The 14446-nt window shown below is 42.3% G+C and overlaps 1 protein-coding gene across 1 annotated transcript; it reads right to left on the reverse strand.

The window, feature by feature from the left end:
* Nucleotides 1-7578: 7578 nt before the first annotated feature.
* Nucleotides 7579-11969, reverse strand: C3H3orf80 (chromosome 3 C3orf80 homolog). The gene has a single exon (XM_072142911.1). The coding sequence runs from the start codon at nucleotides 11640-11642 to the stop codon at nucleotides 11076-11078; it is 567 nt and encodes a 188-aa protein (XP_071999012.1). The 5' UTR covers nucleotides 11643-11969; the 3' UTR covers nucleotides 7579-11075.
* Between the last annotated feature and the right edge of the window lie 2477 nt (nucleotides 11970-14446).

Genomic DNA, 14446 nt, shown 5'->3' on the forward strand with positions numbered 1-14446 from the left:
TTCACGCTTGGAGTCCGGTCAGTTCTAAAACAAGTAAAAGGGCAAAAATTCCTTGGACTAAATAAATGAATAGATCCTACTTGTAAAATATATATTTCATTTTCCTAACTCAGTTACACTTATGGGACAGACCAATAAAAATATACACAGGAGAAGGCATATTTAATCATGTATTTATTGTAGCTTTTTATATTTATATTCCCTATCTACAGGATAACTAGCTGATTGAAGATCTGACTGCTGGGACCCCCACCGATCACAAGAACAGGGCCCTCCGCTTATCAGGACAACGGAGGTCCCATTCTCACTTATGGGTGGAGAGGCAGGTTGAGCGTGTGTGCTACTACTCCATTGAAATATATGGAATTGACTTCCATATACAGCAAATAGACGATCCTGCCTTTCCACCCATTAGGGGACCTCTGTTTTTCAAATGGTTAGGAGTCCCAGCAATCAGGCTCTCAGTGATCAGCAAAATAAGAAAAAAAAATCCCTAAAACCGCTCAATCAACAAAATATTTAAAATGTTACACTGCTTGGTATACGGCAATGCAAATCAAGGGATTCTTCTCTCCAAATGAGTTTTTATTTTATAGAACAAGTCAAACATGAAAAAATTATATAAATGGGGTGTCATTGTAACTGTACTGACTTATAGAACATAGGTAACATGTTATCTATGCTATTTGGTGTATAAAACTCAAAAAAACCCGTAAAAATCAATTACTGCCCTATTATATTAGGGGCTCAGCCAGTGCGACTGAAATCTGTTCCAGCAAAATCCTCCAATAGACGCTCTTTCCCTTCCTAGCCGCAATATGCGCCCATACAGCAGGTTGTAATCATGTGTGAGAAACTGGCTTCTAAAAATAACAATTTAGAGGCCAAATCAAGGTTTTTTGGAAAAAGATTTTCACTTACACGAACCAAAGAAAATACATTCTATAAAATATCTGTGGTGGTAAAAAGCTCAATATCATTGTAGATAAGTTATCTGGGTGTAGTTTCCAAAATAAAATTATAAATTAGGGAAGGGGGTTTTCATAGCTCAGGAACTTTTCAAATATATAATGGCACCTGAAAACAATGTCATCAAAATCTGCCCTCTAAGAGCTCAATGGCTCCTCATTTCTGCGCATTGCTGTGGCCCCTTTAGTAGTTTATACTGACATGTGGGATATTGCCGTATTCGTAACAAACTGCACAACAAAATCTCGGATTCTCATTTTATCCTGCATTATTGTGTAAATTTTAGGACTAAATAATTATTTTAGTATCAAAGTTTAAAAATTCCAAATAGACCCTCTATTTTGTTTTTATTCTTGTGAGAAGCTTCAAAGGGTTAACAAGCTGTTAACAAAGGCTGCTCTGAATAGTTTGAGGGGCAGTTTTAAAAATGGGGCGATTTGTGGGGAGAATAAATAGAACTTTTTAAAACCTTAGGAAGATTCATTGTCCTCTAAAAAATATTGAATCTGAAATTTACTTGATAATTTGGAAAATCGTTGTTTGAACTTTAAGCCTCCTAAAGTAAAATAAATGAATGTATAAAAAAATGATGTCAGCATAAAGCAGACATATGGTTAACCCCTTACCGACATGTGACGTAGTATTATGTCACATGCTGGGTCCCGATGCATGGAGAGCGCTCGTGGGCCGAGCCCTCTCCATAGCCGGAAAGTCTTTGCTGCATATTGCAGCAAAGGCTTACCAGTAGTACCCGCGATCAGTGCTAGCACCGATCGCGGGTGTTTTCGGGCGGATTGCATGGGCGCCGCCATCTTTCCGAGGAACGTCGCACCCTGTGACGTCATCGGGGAGCGGCGATCTGTCGCCATGGTAGCCTCGGGTCTCACGAAGACCTAAGGATACTTCGGGTTAACCCATGCATTACAATGTGCTATCAGCACATTGTAATGTATGAGGAGTAAAATCCCCATATACTGCCATACTGTAGTATGTTGGTATCAAAATCCGCAAAAAACAACACCACCCACAGCTCCAGGCACCAAATTATAAAAAAGTTATTAGCGCCAGATGATGGCAAAATCCCCCCCAAAAATTTTGTACAGGAGGTTTTAATTTTTTTTAAATGTATGAAAACATTATAAAATCTATATAAATTTGTTATCCCCGTAATCGTACCGACCCAAAGAATAAAGTAGACATGTTGGGGGCTTCCAATAAAAGTACGCCCCCAACACAAGCGTGAACTGGGTCTTACCTTTTAACCTTTTTTAGTTCCTAATAACCAAAGAAAATAAACAAACAGCACCAGAAAGGGCCCATTTTAACCAATGTCATACCACACCCCCATACCCCATAAAACTTTTTGGATTAAACTGCATGGTTAGTACTTCAAATTTCTGGGGGATTTCTTAAATTTCTGTTAAACAAAAAATACTGCTGTAAAGCCTGAGGAAGGTGTTTTTATACAAAACATCTATGATACATGCAATATATTACAAAGTGGTGGAAGAACACTGCATGGACATTTTTCCCATAATTGTCTGACAACAAACATCTTGTATAGATACTTCATTATAAAAAAATAAAAGTCTTGTTTCTGTACTATGAGGTCAGTCCTAAAAATCAGTTTTTGTAAAACCTTCCATGAATCATTCGTTTCATACCCTTTCTTTAAATGCACAATTCCTCTCTGCTAAAAATAACCATATTTTTGTTGTTTATCAGATAAATGCTACCTATCATTTTAAGACCGCTTTTTAAATACCACAAATGGCTGAATGTACAAGAAGGCACATTAACAGGCCTATATCTCCGCAGTCCATAATTTTATGTTTGCAAAGCTGCACTCAGATTAACAAGCCTTCTGGTTAGACATTCTCTGTACAATGAAATCTAACCTAAAATACCAGTTTCTTTCCATTTCGCTTTTCTATAAGAACTCTTTGTATTCCAGAGCATTTGGTAGTTACAAAATATAAATTTCCTGGGCCTTAATACAAAATTTGCCCTCTACACACTATGTCCCATTTACTATGCTGATATCTTATCTGACTGTAGAGTCTTTAGTCTGGATACCACTATTACTTCTGCACCCATCTAGCATCATCCCCAGATTTGTCCTTTAAAACATATTGGGGCATATTTATTTACCAGGTTCCTGCGCGATCCCTGATCCGGAATGTCCAACGAGGATTCACAGAGATCGTGTGCTCGATATCCTGCATGTGTTGCTTCTCTGATCAGGTCCGCCGGAGTTCACCTTCTTCTTCCCGATGCATGTAAGTGCTTGGCTTGCGACACAATTTTAAAGTTAAATCCTGCGGTTTGTCTGAATCCTTCAGATCGTCCGACAGCCCGCCCCCAATTTGTGTCGCATTAAAGCCGGCACGTGCGATACAATCCCCTTCTAAATCCCTGTCCTGGCGTCATGATCCCTGAAAAGACGGAAAACCCAACAGAAATGCAGCCCCACTAAATAAGCCCCATTGGCCCACATTAATCAAAACTAGTGCAAACTATGGTCAGTTTGCCTGTGGAGTGCGCAGAATGCGCCAGATTAATCTAAACTTGCACCAGGTCTTCATGAATCTGGCGCCCACTGCACTGCTTTGTAAGTGGGCACCATTATTTTTTGGGGTGCACTGTGTGCATGCTGCAGAATTGCGGCGCATGTCAGTAATAAATGTGGCGCACGGTCAGACTAAGCAGTAACACGCCCCTTCAGGTGCAGATTTTTTTCTGTCTTGTCGGCACAGTGCAGCCATGACACAAAACTGTCGCATAAATGTGTAAATTCAGATTTATAGTCTAAATGAATTTGGGGGTTGGGTGAAATAGTGATAATAGTGGCAGATTTAAGTGATATGGACTTTTAACCCTTTACCAGCAGGTATTACTGGTGTGAGAAGTAAAATTCTGATGTCAGGTTCTCTTTAAGTGGTTATCAGCTCCCACCTACATCACTGCCACCATCCCCTCCACACGTCTATGCAAATGACCACAAGGAAATGGTTTATAGAAGGTACAGAAAGGCAAGTGCAAGCCCCTTGCAATTAGACCCCAAGTGAAGCATACTGTTGGTACAGAAGGTTTCACTCTTTCGCTCTTTGTTTCCCTGTAGCTGATTGGTAATCAACAAAGATAAAGTAAAACAGAACTGTAGATATTTTTGTAGATATCCAAGGTCATAATTATTCAGCCCCTTTGCTCAGTATTGGTAGAAGCAGCTTTTGAGCTAGTACAGACATGAGTCTTATTGGGAATGGTGTAACACGATTTTAACAGCTGGATTTGGGGATCCTCTGCCTCTTCCTTGCAGATCCTTTCCACTTCCCTCAGGTTGGATGGTGAACATTGGTGGAAGCCATTCTTTAGTCTCTCCAGAGATGCTCCATTGGGTCTAGGTCCGGGCTCTGGCTGGGCCAGTCAGGAATGGTCACAGAGTTGTTCTGAAACCACTGATTTATTATTTTAGCTGTGTTCTTAGGGTCATTGTCTTGTTGGAAGGTGAACCTTTGGCCCAGTCTGAGGTCCAGAACACTCTGGAAGAGGTTTTCATCCAGGATATCTCTGTACTTGGCCACATTCATCTTTCCTTCATTTGAAACCAGTTGTCCTGTCCCTGCAGCTGAAAAACACCCACATAGCATGATGCTGTCACCAACATGTGTCATTGTTAGGATTGTATTTGGCAGGTGATAATCAGTGCCTGGTTTTCTCCATACATACCGCTTAGAATTAACAGCAAAAAGTTCAGTCTTTGCAAAAAAAACACATCAAGGACTAGATATTATTAAAAATAAGATTCTCTGGTCTGATGAGACAAACTGTATGCAGGCTTTCATATGTATTACACTGATATGTATTACATTTTTCTGAACTCTTTCCCATCTCTTTAATGCATCTCCCACAGTGATCTTGGGGTTTTTCTTCACCTCTCTCACCTGCAATCCTTTTATAACATTGGCCAGATCTGTTCCTTGCTACAATTCTGTCTCTGAGCTCTTTGGGCAGTTTCTTAGACCTCATGATTCTCATGTGCTTTGACAGGCACTGTGAGCTGTGAGGTCTTATATAGACAGGGGTGTGCCTTTCAGTCAAACAAGTCCAATAAGTTTAATTAAACACAGCTGGACTCCAATGAAGGTAGATCAGATTGGGCTGAATGTTCACCTTTCAACAAGACAATGACCCTAAGAACACAGCTAAAATAACAAAGCAGTAGCTTCAGACCAACTATGTGACCAATTTTTTGACTGGTCCAGCCAGAGCCCTGACATAAATCCAATTTAGCATCTCTGGAGAGACTTGAAAATTGCTTCCAACAACGTTCACCATCCAACCTGAGGGAACTGCAAAGGATCTGCAAGGAAGAGGCAGAGGATCTCCAAAGCCAATTGTGAAAAACTGCATCATTCCCAATAAGACTCATGGCTGTACTAGCTCAAAAGCTGCTTCTACTCAATACTGAGAAAAAGGTCTGAATACTTATGACCATGTGATATGTCAGGTTTTCTTGTTTAATAAATCAGAAAAAAATATCGAGATTTCAGTTTGTTGGGGACAAGATGGGGTGCAGAGTGTACATTAAGGAGCAAAAGAAAACCTTTTTGATCTTTACAATTGGCTGCATATTTAAAGGACTCTGAATACTTTCCGTACCCACTGTATGCCCATGTGGCTTACAACGCAGATCAGGACCTTGCTGGTTGCTACTCCTTGTTCTCATCCGGGTACACATGGAAAGCAATGAGATGCACCCTCAATTGTCAACAAATCAGCAAAGATGACCTGGCGGAGCCAGTGATTATATAAGTTGGCTTTTCCTGTGTGTCAAGTAAAACCCTAGTACGTTTTAAAACTAGAAGAACATGGCAATTGGCAATCGTAAAGGAAATGCTTCATCGCCATTTACCTATCTGAACTAACTGCTATGTTATGTAGGGCTATGCCCACACATGCTTTTGTTTTTAATTTCCTAAATTCTCTTTCCATGCAAAAAGTTTAAACTTTAGAAACTTGGAAATTAGGCTAAAGTGCTTTGGCGGGTGATAGAAGAGGACCTCATGGTCCCAACTCCATAGCAATAACAATACCTTCTGCTTCAGTACCACTACACAGAGCCATCCCTCATCTTTTACCCGTCAGCTACGTCGCTTCAGGATCCAGCCAAATGGTGAGCCGGAGCCCTCTGCCAAAGCACAATGTGCATTTTTCTAAGGTGAATTTTTGGCAAGGGGAAGCCAGAAAATAGTTTTTTTCTAAAAGTCATTGGTGTTTGCTATAAATTAACACAAACATGCAACACATACAGAATAGAAGTATTCATTTATGAATTGGGGAAATCCCGCAATTTCCATGTATTTCCTTCTTTTTTCTGGACGATGACTGGTATCATTAACCTGGTTTATAGAGACACCAACATCAAATATTGAACCACAGACACTTGTCATCTTTATTAAGACCGCAATCCTATTATCAATACAAAGGGCACCCACATTTTAGGCACCCACATTTTAAAACTAGGCCCTTGCAAGAAGAGATTAAAATAGCTGACAAAAGCAGTCATTTTTCCTTAGAAATCAACAACTACACAGAAACAGGTTTAAAGATAAATAATTCAGTTCAATCATAGATTAAAAAGTTATATTTGCGCAATAAATCTTAGTTATATAAGAGTACATAAATATATCTGAAATGATATCTTGCTTTGAAGGCCTGAGCAAAATCATAATATGATAAGGCAGTGATAGGTAAATGCGCTGTTCCATCTTGATAACTTTTTCTAATGACTTATGTGTCAGGCAGAGATCACAGTGAAGAACCTTATCTTAAAGGGCTAGTCAGAAATAGGAAAAAAGTCTGCTATTCTTCTCAGAAACAGCGCCACTCTTGGGTCTGTGGGCTATGTCTGCTATTGCAATTTTGCTGCATTTAGGTGACCGGCTCAGCAGAAATTTAGATACACAAGAGTGGAACTTATCTAAACATTTTTTTTCTAATTCCTGACAACCTCTTTAACATGTAGAAATTTTAACTGACTTAAGTTACTTTTTGGCAGTTGAAGCCATTTGTAATATATCCATTAGGCCGGTTCCAGATGGATGTTATTGTCCTTGAAATATGGACTGTGTGTTGTCTGTATTCCGCAGCTGTGCCTCCCCACAGAACTACTGTAGAACTGGTCAGCAGTTCTGACCATACAATTTGCAGACAGTTTTCGGTATTGCCTATGGGGATGTGTAACCGTACCTTTGTTTGAGTTGTTAATAGATATAGGACTGTGAAAAATTAATTTATATGCATGTAGCACTCTGTTGCACTGGGGTGTGAGAACGGCTGCACATCACCTCTACTGTAGTCATTGTTGTATCAGCTTCTGATACAATTCTGCAGAAGTTGCCTATGGTGGATTAGGGGGCTGTGCTATGTTTAGTAAAGAAATCTCACAGACCAGTGCTCCAAGTCCAGCTACAATCCTACAATATAAATGCATTTTTCACAGTGCAGTTGCTACTATCAAATAGACAGATATGGTTACACAGCTCTGTAGGACTGCTACCTAACACTGTCTGCAGCTCTCTATAGTCAATCCTGATGACAAATCCTGATTAAGTTTTCAGTATGTCCTGTGAGGCCCAACATTGTGCAGGATTCCAGACTCAGATTGGTTACAGCTCATGTAGGACACACACAGATATATATATATAAGGACCAAATCTGGCTGTCTGAAACCGGCCAAAGATTATTTGGGAGATTAAGAAATGTAACTAACAGCAGGAAATAATAATAAAAAAAAATACTCAACCTTAGACCAGCACACAAGCACAAGTGTCCTGTTTTAGCCCTTAATAATCAAGCACATTTTGTGTATTCTTCCACCATCAACAACCTTGACTTTTTGTTTCTCCATCACAATAACTGTATCAGGGGCAAATATTACTTTTGTCTTAATTTTAAAAAAAAGTATGTATTTGGAGGGGAGATTATTTTATTCTACTGAAGTTAATTATTTTAGGGCACAGTTCTCGAAGACCCGGGGACCTCCATCTTTAATTTTACTCAAGTGCCATACATTAAGATGACCGTAGCAATAACTTACACCACAGACACCATGGGAACGAAGTTACATAAAGACCAGCGACAAGCACTGGTGCTGGAGCACCAAAAATGTGATTAAAAAAAAAAAAAACTTTGGAATTTCCTGCGGTATGCTTTATTTTTTAAACTCCCTAAAAACACCACTTTATGTATTTTTACCATTATTGTTTATGACATTCCCTTGTTTGATTGCATAACAGAAAATCAGAAGGCCTTTAAAGAAAAACTCACATTTAGCAGTGTGTACGCTGATGCAGACACTTCTCTTCATTATCCATAAAACCTTGTCATTTCTTTATAAAACGTCCTTTTAATTTATGCAAATTAGCAACGGGCGCTCCTATGCATGTCACATAGGGCACACAGCACTTTATTTATGCTTCCTGTTCCTCTTTAGGCCTGCCCCTCCTTCAGCAGTTCGCGAGAACCAGTGATGTAACTCGGATCCCTGGGACTCTTGCGCATGCACGGTTCGCTCCCTCACTGACATCAATGATCGGCATCTGCAGCCTTACTGAGAAGTAAGCGACTGCTCATTGAGGGGGCCAAACGGTCAAGCGCAACCGGGTGACATCTCAGGCTCTCGAGAACTGCTGAATCTGAGGGAGAGAGATGGATATAAGAGGAGCAGGAGGCATGAATAAATTATTAGAAGAGGACAGCCGAGTGTGACGTGCACAGTAGTGCCCAATGCCGATTTGTATAAATTAAAAAGACAATTTCTAAAGAAAGTACAAGGTTTATGGATGCGGAACAGAAGCGTGCACACAGCTAAATTCTAAGTGGTAGATTTCTTTTAAAGGAAAACTCTAGTGAACAATGAAAAATCAGCTATAGCATGTATATACGTGTTCCCAGTATGCACACAGTAAAGTCTTTGTCGTCTCTCGTTTGCTGGTACAGTTTAGCTTCTACATTGTAGAAACCAGAGCCTGTGATCTATGTCAATGGGCATATACACCATTGTATCACATCTTCACAACACCCATGATAGGAACAATCAAGGAAACAGTCATTTTTCATTGTCCCACCTAAATAAGATAACATGTAGGGCATTTTTCCATGTGCATTCTTGGATTTTCAGTCAAGATCTTCCTGCAAAAGTATTAGTGCAACATCATACCATGATTGAAGTTTTCCTTTTACTGACTGTATGAATGGAGGCAGGCACCAACCTGAATTTCCGAGACAATATGTACTTCTAGCAGTTGTAGCCCATATCCACCCCATCGCTGTGCATAATAATGGCCTAGGAAACATTCTGTAGTACAATGTGCGGCTATGGTTACATCCCAAATGTTTCACAGCAGATAGTCAGGCACCTGGCAAGAAATTTATGGCTTATATATTTTTTCTTTCATCTCAAAGAAAAAGCTTGAAGGCACCAAGGGGTTTTCTATCATATAATCCTGATCAGATTGCTATGATAGTAAACACTCCCTTAGTACTCCACTCTGGATTCGGAAAGTGCCTTATTGCCTGCCGTAGTGAGAAGTGGTTAAAGCATAGAATAATAGAACATATCTCTCAGGCACCTGCGATATAACTCATACAGAAGAAGATGGAAAGCAATGTAGCAGAATTCTGTGTTCCATTCCAGGAGTTTCTAGTAAATTGATATCTAGGAGTTTATTGATCATCCTGTAAAGGAAGAAAGAAGTTTCTACGGACAAAGGCTTCGGCCAGAGACTGGTATTGCAGAGGGCTGAATGCTGAATCCACTGGAGGAAGAGGCAACAGCAACTTTGTCTTGAGAAGTATAAAAGCCCTCTAAGGCCCCAGTATACCAACCAATCCTAAATACTAGTATACAGGAGCATCCTGGAGTAGGGATAGCCAACAAATAATTGCATTCCAAGACAAGAAGAAGCAAGACAAGGGATGGATAAAAGGATCAAACAGGTCCGGAGCAGAGATAATCCATTAGCTGCCAAGAGAAACCTACAGTAAAACTGCAGTCAGAAGCCTAGAGAGGTATTTAAATCATAGTGAGCGGAACGCATGAGGCGATCAATGTAACCCTGCAAGAGTCTATGCAGTCCTGTGCCGGCAGACCATTACCACTGCAGCATGTACAAGGGATGGAGAAGCAGACGAGATGGAGCCTCTTACTCAATAGGATTTAGAGCATTAAAATAGAAGTATCTCTGTTATCATGTATTAACTTTCCAGATGGTTTTAAATAAAATATAAATCTCATATTTTAGCAAATTTTACAGTCTAGTTTAAGTACAATAATCTTATAGAGAGCTGCAACATCCTGAATATGCAGAGACTACACAGGATTCCTGCTATACTCAGTGATTGGGACATCATCCAGGGGGTGAAGAGCCAGCAGCTAGAGATGGACTATGGCTACTGTGTTAGAGGCTGGAGGACAGGTCAGTGTATTCTGATAAGGCTACCTCTTACCAGTGACAGTACACACTACTAGACCAACATACAATAAAAATTACAAAAAAAAAATGAATGATCGGATTTACTGATGCAAGTTCTCACCCGATCAGAGGAATGTTCCCATAAAATATTGTTCTAGAGAGGATTATAAGACAATTTTTAGACCGGGAGCAATGTTTCCCAATGTTACTAAGCAGAGATCTCCAATTACCTGTGGAGGGGGCTTTCCTAATCCAGTTCCTGTATAGACACTACAATCACAGGAGTAATGGGGATAAGATTGGACTCATCTTGTAGCAGATCAGGGGATCTGATGGTTGTCCATGTCTGCATATGAATGGTGAGATTGAAGGGAAATCTTTATGAGGTAACATAAGGTGATCATGGGCTAAACAATGGGATATGAACACAAGCAAATGACAGCAACAGGGATCTGGTTTGTTGTAGATCAAGTCAAGCACTGCCTTAACTTAGCTTCCGCATCCTGCCCCCATATCCTCTAAGGGGGCAATGCTGCTACCCCCGATCCTAGTGTGATGGGCATATGGATGCAGTCACTCTCTCCCCCGGTGTCTTCTGTGCCCATTGTGAGCCATGGGGCACCTAGTTCAATGTGAGTAGGGGGGCAGTGAGCCCCCATCGTCCGGGGCAGGGATCGGGGACACCGGCAGTATGACCTGGCCCGGCCTCATGGACTCCTCGTAGGTGGGCAGGTACATGACCTCCTTGTAGCTGGGCAGCTGCAGGAGCACCGGGGAGGAGATGATGCGGAGCTCATGCTGGGACAGATGCCGGTCTATCAGGGAGTCCTGGGAGCTGGTCTCGTTGAGCAGCCCGGGCCCCCCTGTGCTCCGCGGCTGGGGCCGGCTGTACCTGCGGGGGCTGGGGCAGATCATGCGCTGCAGGAAGTAGCCGATGGCGAAGAGCACGAGCAGGATGAGCAGCCCGGACAGCTTCCTGACGAACCAGCCCACATTGTCCAGGAACGTGTGGAAGGGCAGCTGGCAGCACTTGATCTCCGTGTGACTGACGTTCCCGAAGACGCAGCAGCCTTCCCTGTCCCCGCACAGCAGGTCCCCGCAGCTCCAGCCCGCCTGCAGCAGCTCAGCCCCCAGCAGCAGCAGCAGTGCCGGGAGCAGCAGCAGGGAGCCCTCCCGGGAGCAGCACTGCACCATCCTCAGCCGCCGGCACTGCACTGCAGCAAGTGGCGGGAGCAGCTGCTCACATCCTCACCGAGCAGCAGCGCACTGGACACAGCACAGGCGGCCGCCTACAAGTTACCGAGCTGCGGCCGCCCCCTGCACTCAGTCACTGCTGCCCCCTGCACCCAGTCACTGCTGCCCTACACCAGCACGGGGGGCTGCAGAGAGGCATCACACCTAGCTGCATGACGTCATAGACTCTGCATAGTGCCCCCTGCCCACAGTGCACTTCCCTCACATCTGCCCCTCTACATCTCCCAGTGACCTTGGACGACTCTATCACACAGCACAGGCATCACCCACACACCTACCAGCCATCCCACAGTGTCCCACTGTCCTGCCCGGCGGAGGTGTGTGCCCCGACATCAGCCCTGCCGGACACCACACAGCTGATTCCATGGAATATCTGTCTTTAAACAATAAGAGGGGGGGGGGGGGGCACAGTAAGAGGGGGATCTGCTGGTGGCACATTAAGGGGGAGAGCTGCTCCAGGGGGGCAAATAAGAGGTGCAGTTGCTGCATGGGGCAAAATAAGAGGAGGAGCCACTTTGGGGGGCACAATATTAGGGGAGCTGCAGGAGGGGTCCAATAAGCGGGCACTGCAGACCTAGGGACTGCAGATAAATATGTTACAGCGTACTCACATATTTTAACCCAATGTACTTATAAACTGCAAGTGCCGTCCACCAGAAAAATATTAAACCTATAGCTCGCTGATAGGATTTAAGATTCAATTCTAGTCAAAAAGTTTATGCCTCCCCAAGTTTATGTACCCACACATCCTCAGGGGTGGGGGGCGTAAGCTTATTGTTGGTGAAGTGCTGAATAGGCAAATTTGACTTGGATAACACATTTTTTGTGGGTTGTGATATTCTAAGTATTATGATGGTGGTGGATGTGGCTTGTGTATTGCAGGTAAGTGCTCTACATATAAGGCTACACACAGATAAGTATTCACAGAGAAGCATAGAGCTATACAGTGCAGAGATAGCACAGCCTGATACAGGACTTAATGGCTATTACTTGCCGATATTAGTCACCAAATCTGTGCAAACCATCACAGCTTACCTGCAGCCACACTCCTCCAATACCGCTATAGTATATGTAGTATATATAGTTATGTAGCAGAGCTATTGTACTCATCTATGCTATCTGCTATTCTGTATTGGACTGGTGCATCTGTTTGTCGGGTATTAAAGTGTAGCACCTTCAAAATATGGAATACAAGTCTGTATCAGACAAAGTCTCCCAGCACATATACAGCATCCATATCTAACTAAAAAATGATGAAACACAAGATTCACAAATTAAAAAATATAACCAAAAATGCGTAAACACTCAAATTTTGCTTTTCTGCCTGGTTCATGGCTAACATGACAAAATATTGGACAAAATAAAGCACCAGGCTGTGACATTTGTCATCATTTTTGACAGAATCTTCAATAGAGGTTCAGGACCATGGATACAGACATCTCCTAAACAGAATAGTGAGGTACAAGATCTACCCTGTTCCCTATTAGTGCCTCCATTCCAGTCTGCGATTGTCATCAGCACTATCAGCTCTGTGCAGATAAGCTATTAAACACAAACTATACACTTCATGTTCATATTTTACTTATGATTTCTTACATTAATTACATGTTCCCTGCTCCTCCATGTGATGGAAGCTGCCAGGCTGGTCACCAAATATATCCTGTATGTGCTCTGTGCATGTCCCCTGCTCCTCCATGTGATGGAAGCTGCCAGGCTGTCACCATATACATTCTGTATGTGCTGTACATGCCCTCTGCTCCTGCATATCATGGAAGCTGGCAGGCTGTCACCATATACATCCTGTATGTGCTCTGTGCATGTTCCCTGCTCCTCCATGTGATGGAAGCTGCCAGGCTGGTCACCATATACATCCTGTATGTGCTCTGTGCATGTTCCCTGCTCCTCCATGTGATGGAAGCTGCCAGGCTGGTCACCATATACATCCTGTATGTGCTTTGTGCATGTCCCCTGCTCCTCCATGTGATGGAAGCTGCCAGGCTGGTCACCATATACATCCTGTATGTGCTTTGTGCATGTCCCCTGCTCCTCCATGTGATGGAAGCTGCCATGCTGGTCACCATATACATCCTGTATGTGCAATGTGCAGTGTTCTTTGGGAAACTAAATGGATATAATGCTACATTACTATGAGAAAAAAACACAAGGCATCATGGGATCTGCGGGCAGCTTGAATTGGCTGCAGCTTGAGGGCATAGACAGACAGACATTAGCAGCTGCTCACTTCTCCTCTGGTGAGAAAGATTTTTGTCAAACACTTTTAGAATATAAAATGCCATAACTTTGGAAAGAAAAGCGTGAGCAGCACAATGTAGGCATTGTACAGCGCCAACATCAATATCAGTTTCCATGTAGTGTTCAAATAATGCTTCAAATTAGTTCTCATATAAAACCTCAATAACATGTCTAAGTGACTTCTATCCAGTTTTTAAATAATAGTGCCTTATAAGTCACCACACAACACTACATTATCAATGGTCAATGTGTGCAGCTGTTTTTTAAATAAAGATTCCATGTTTTTCAATGAAGAGAAGTGATATTGTTAACTGGTTAAATACCCGATGGCAGTTCAGCTATTTATAACAGGTGACCCTTATTCTGGAGATAGGTTGGGGTTTCAAGGTGGGACCTACATCTAACATTGCAGGCTGAGATGGATCAGTACTCTAGGCAGGGTTTGACCTAGTACTAATTTTCTGCATTTCTAGTAGGTCTATTTCTATTCT

Source organism: Engystomops pustulosus, chromosome 3 (assembly GCF_040894005.1).
Source record: "Engystomops pustulosus chromosome 3, aEngPut4.maternal, whole genome shotgun sequence".
NCBI classification, from domain to species: domain Eukaryota; kingdom Metazoa; phylum Chordata; class Amphibia; order Anura; family Leptodactylidae; genus Engystomops; species Engystomops pustulosus.

Excerpts from the sequence above, each read along its gene's own strand:
- C3H3orf80 (XM_072142911.1), bottom strand. The coding sequence starts at position 11,642 with ATGGTGCAGTGCTGCTCCCGGGAGGGCTCCCTGCTGCTGCTCCCGGCA.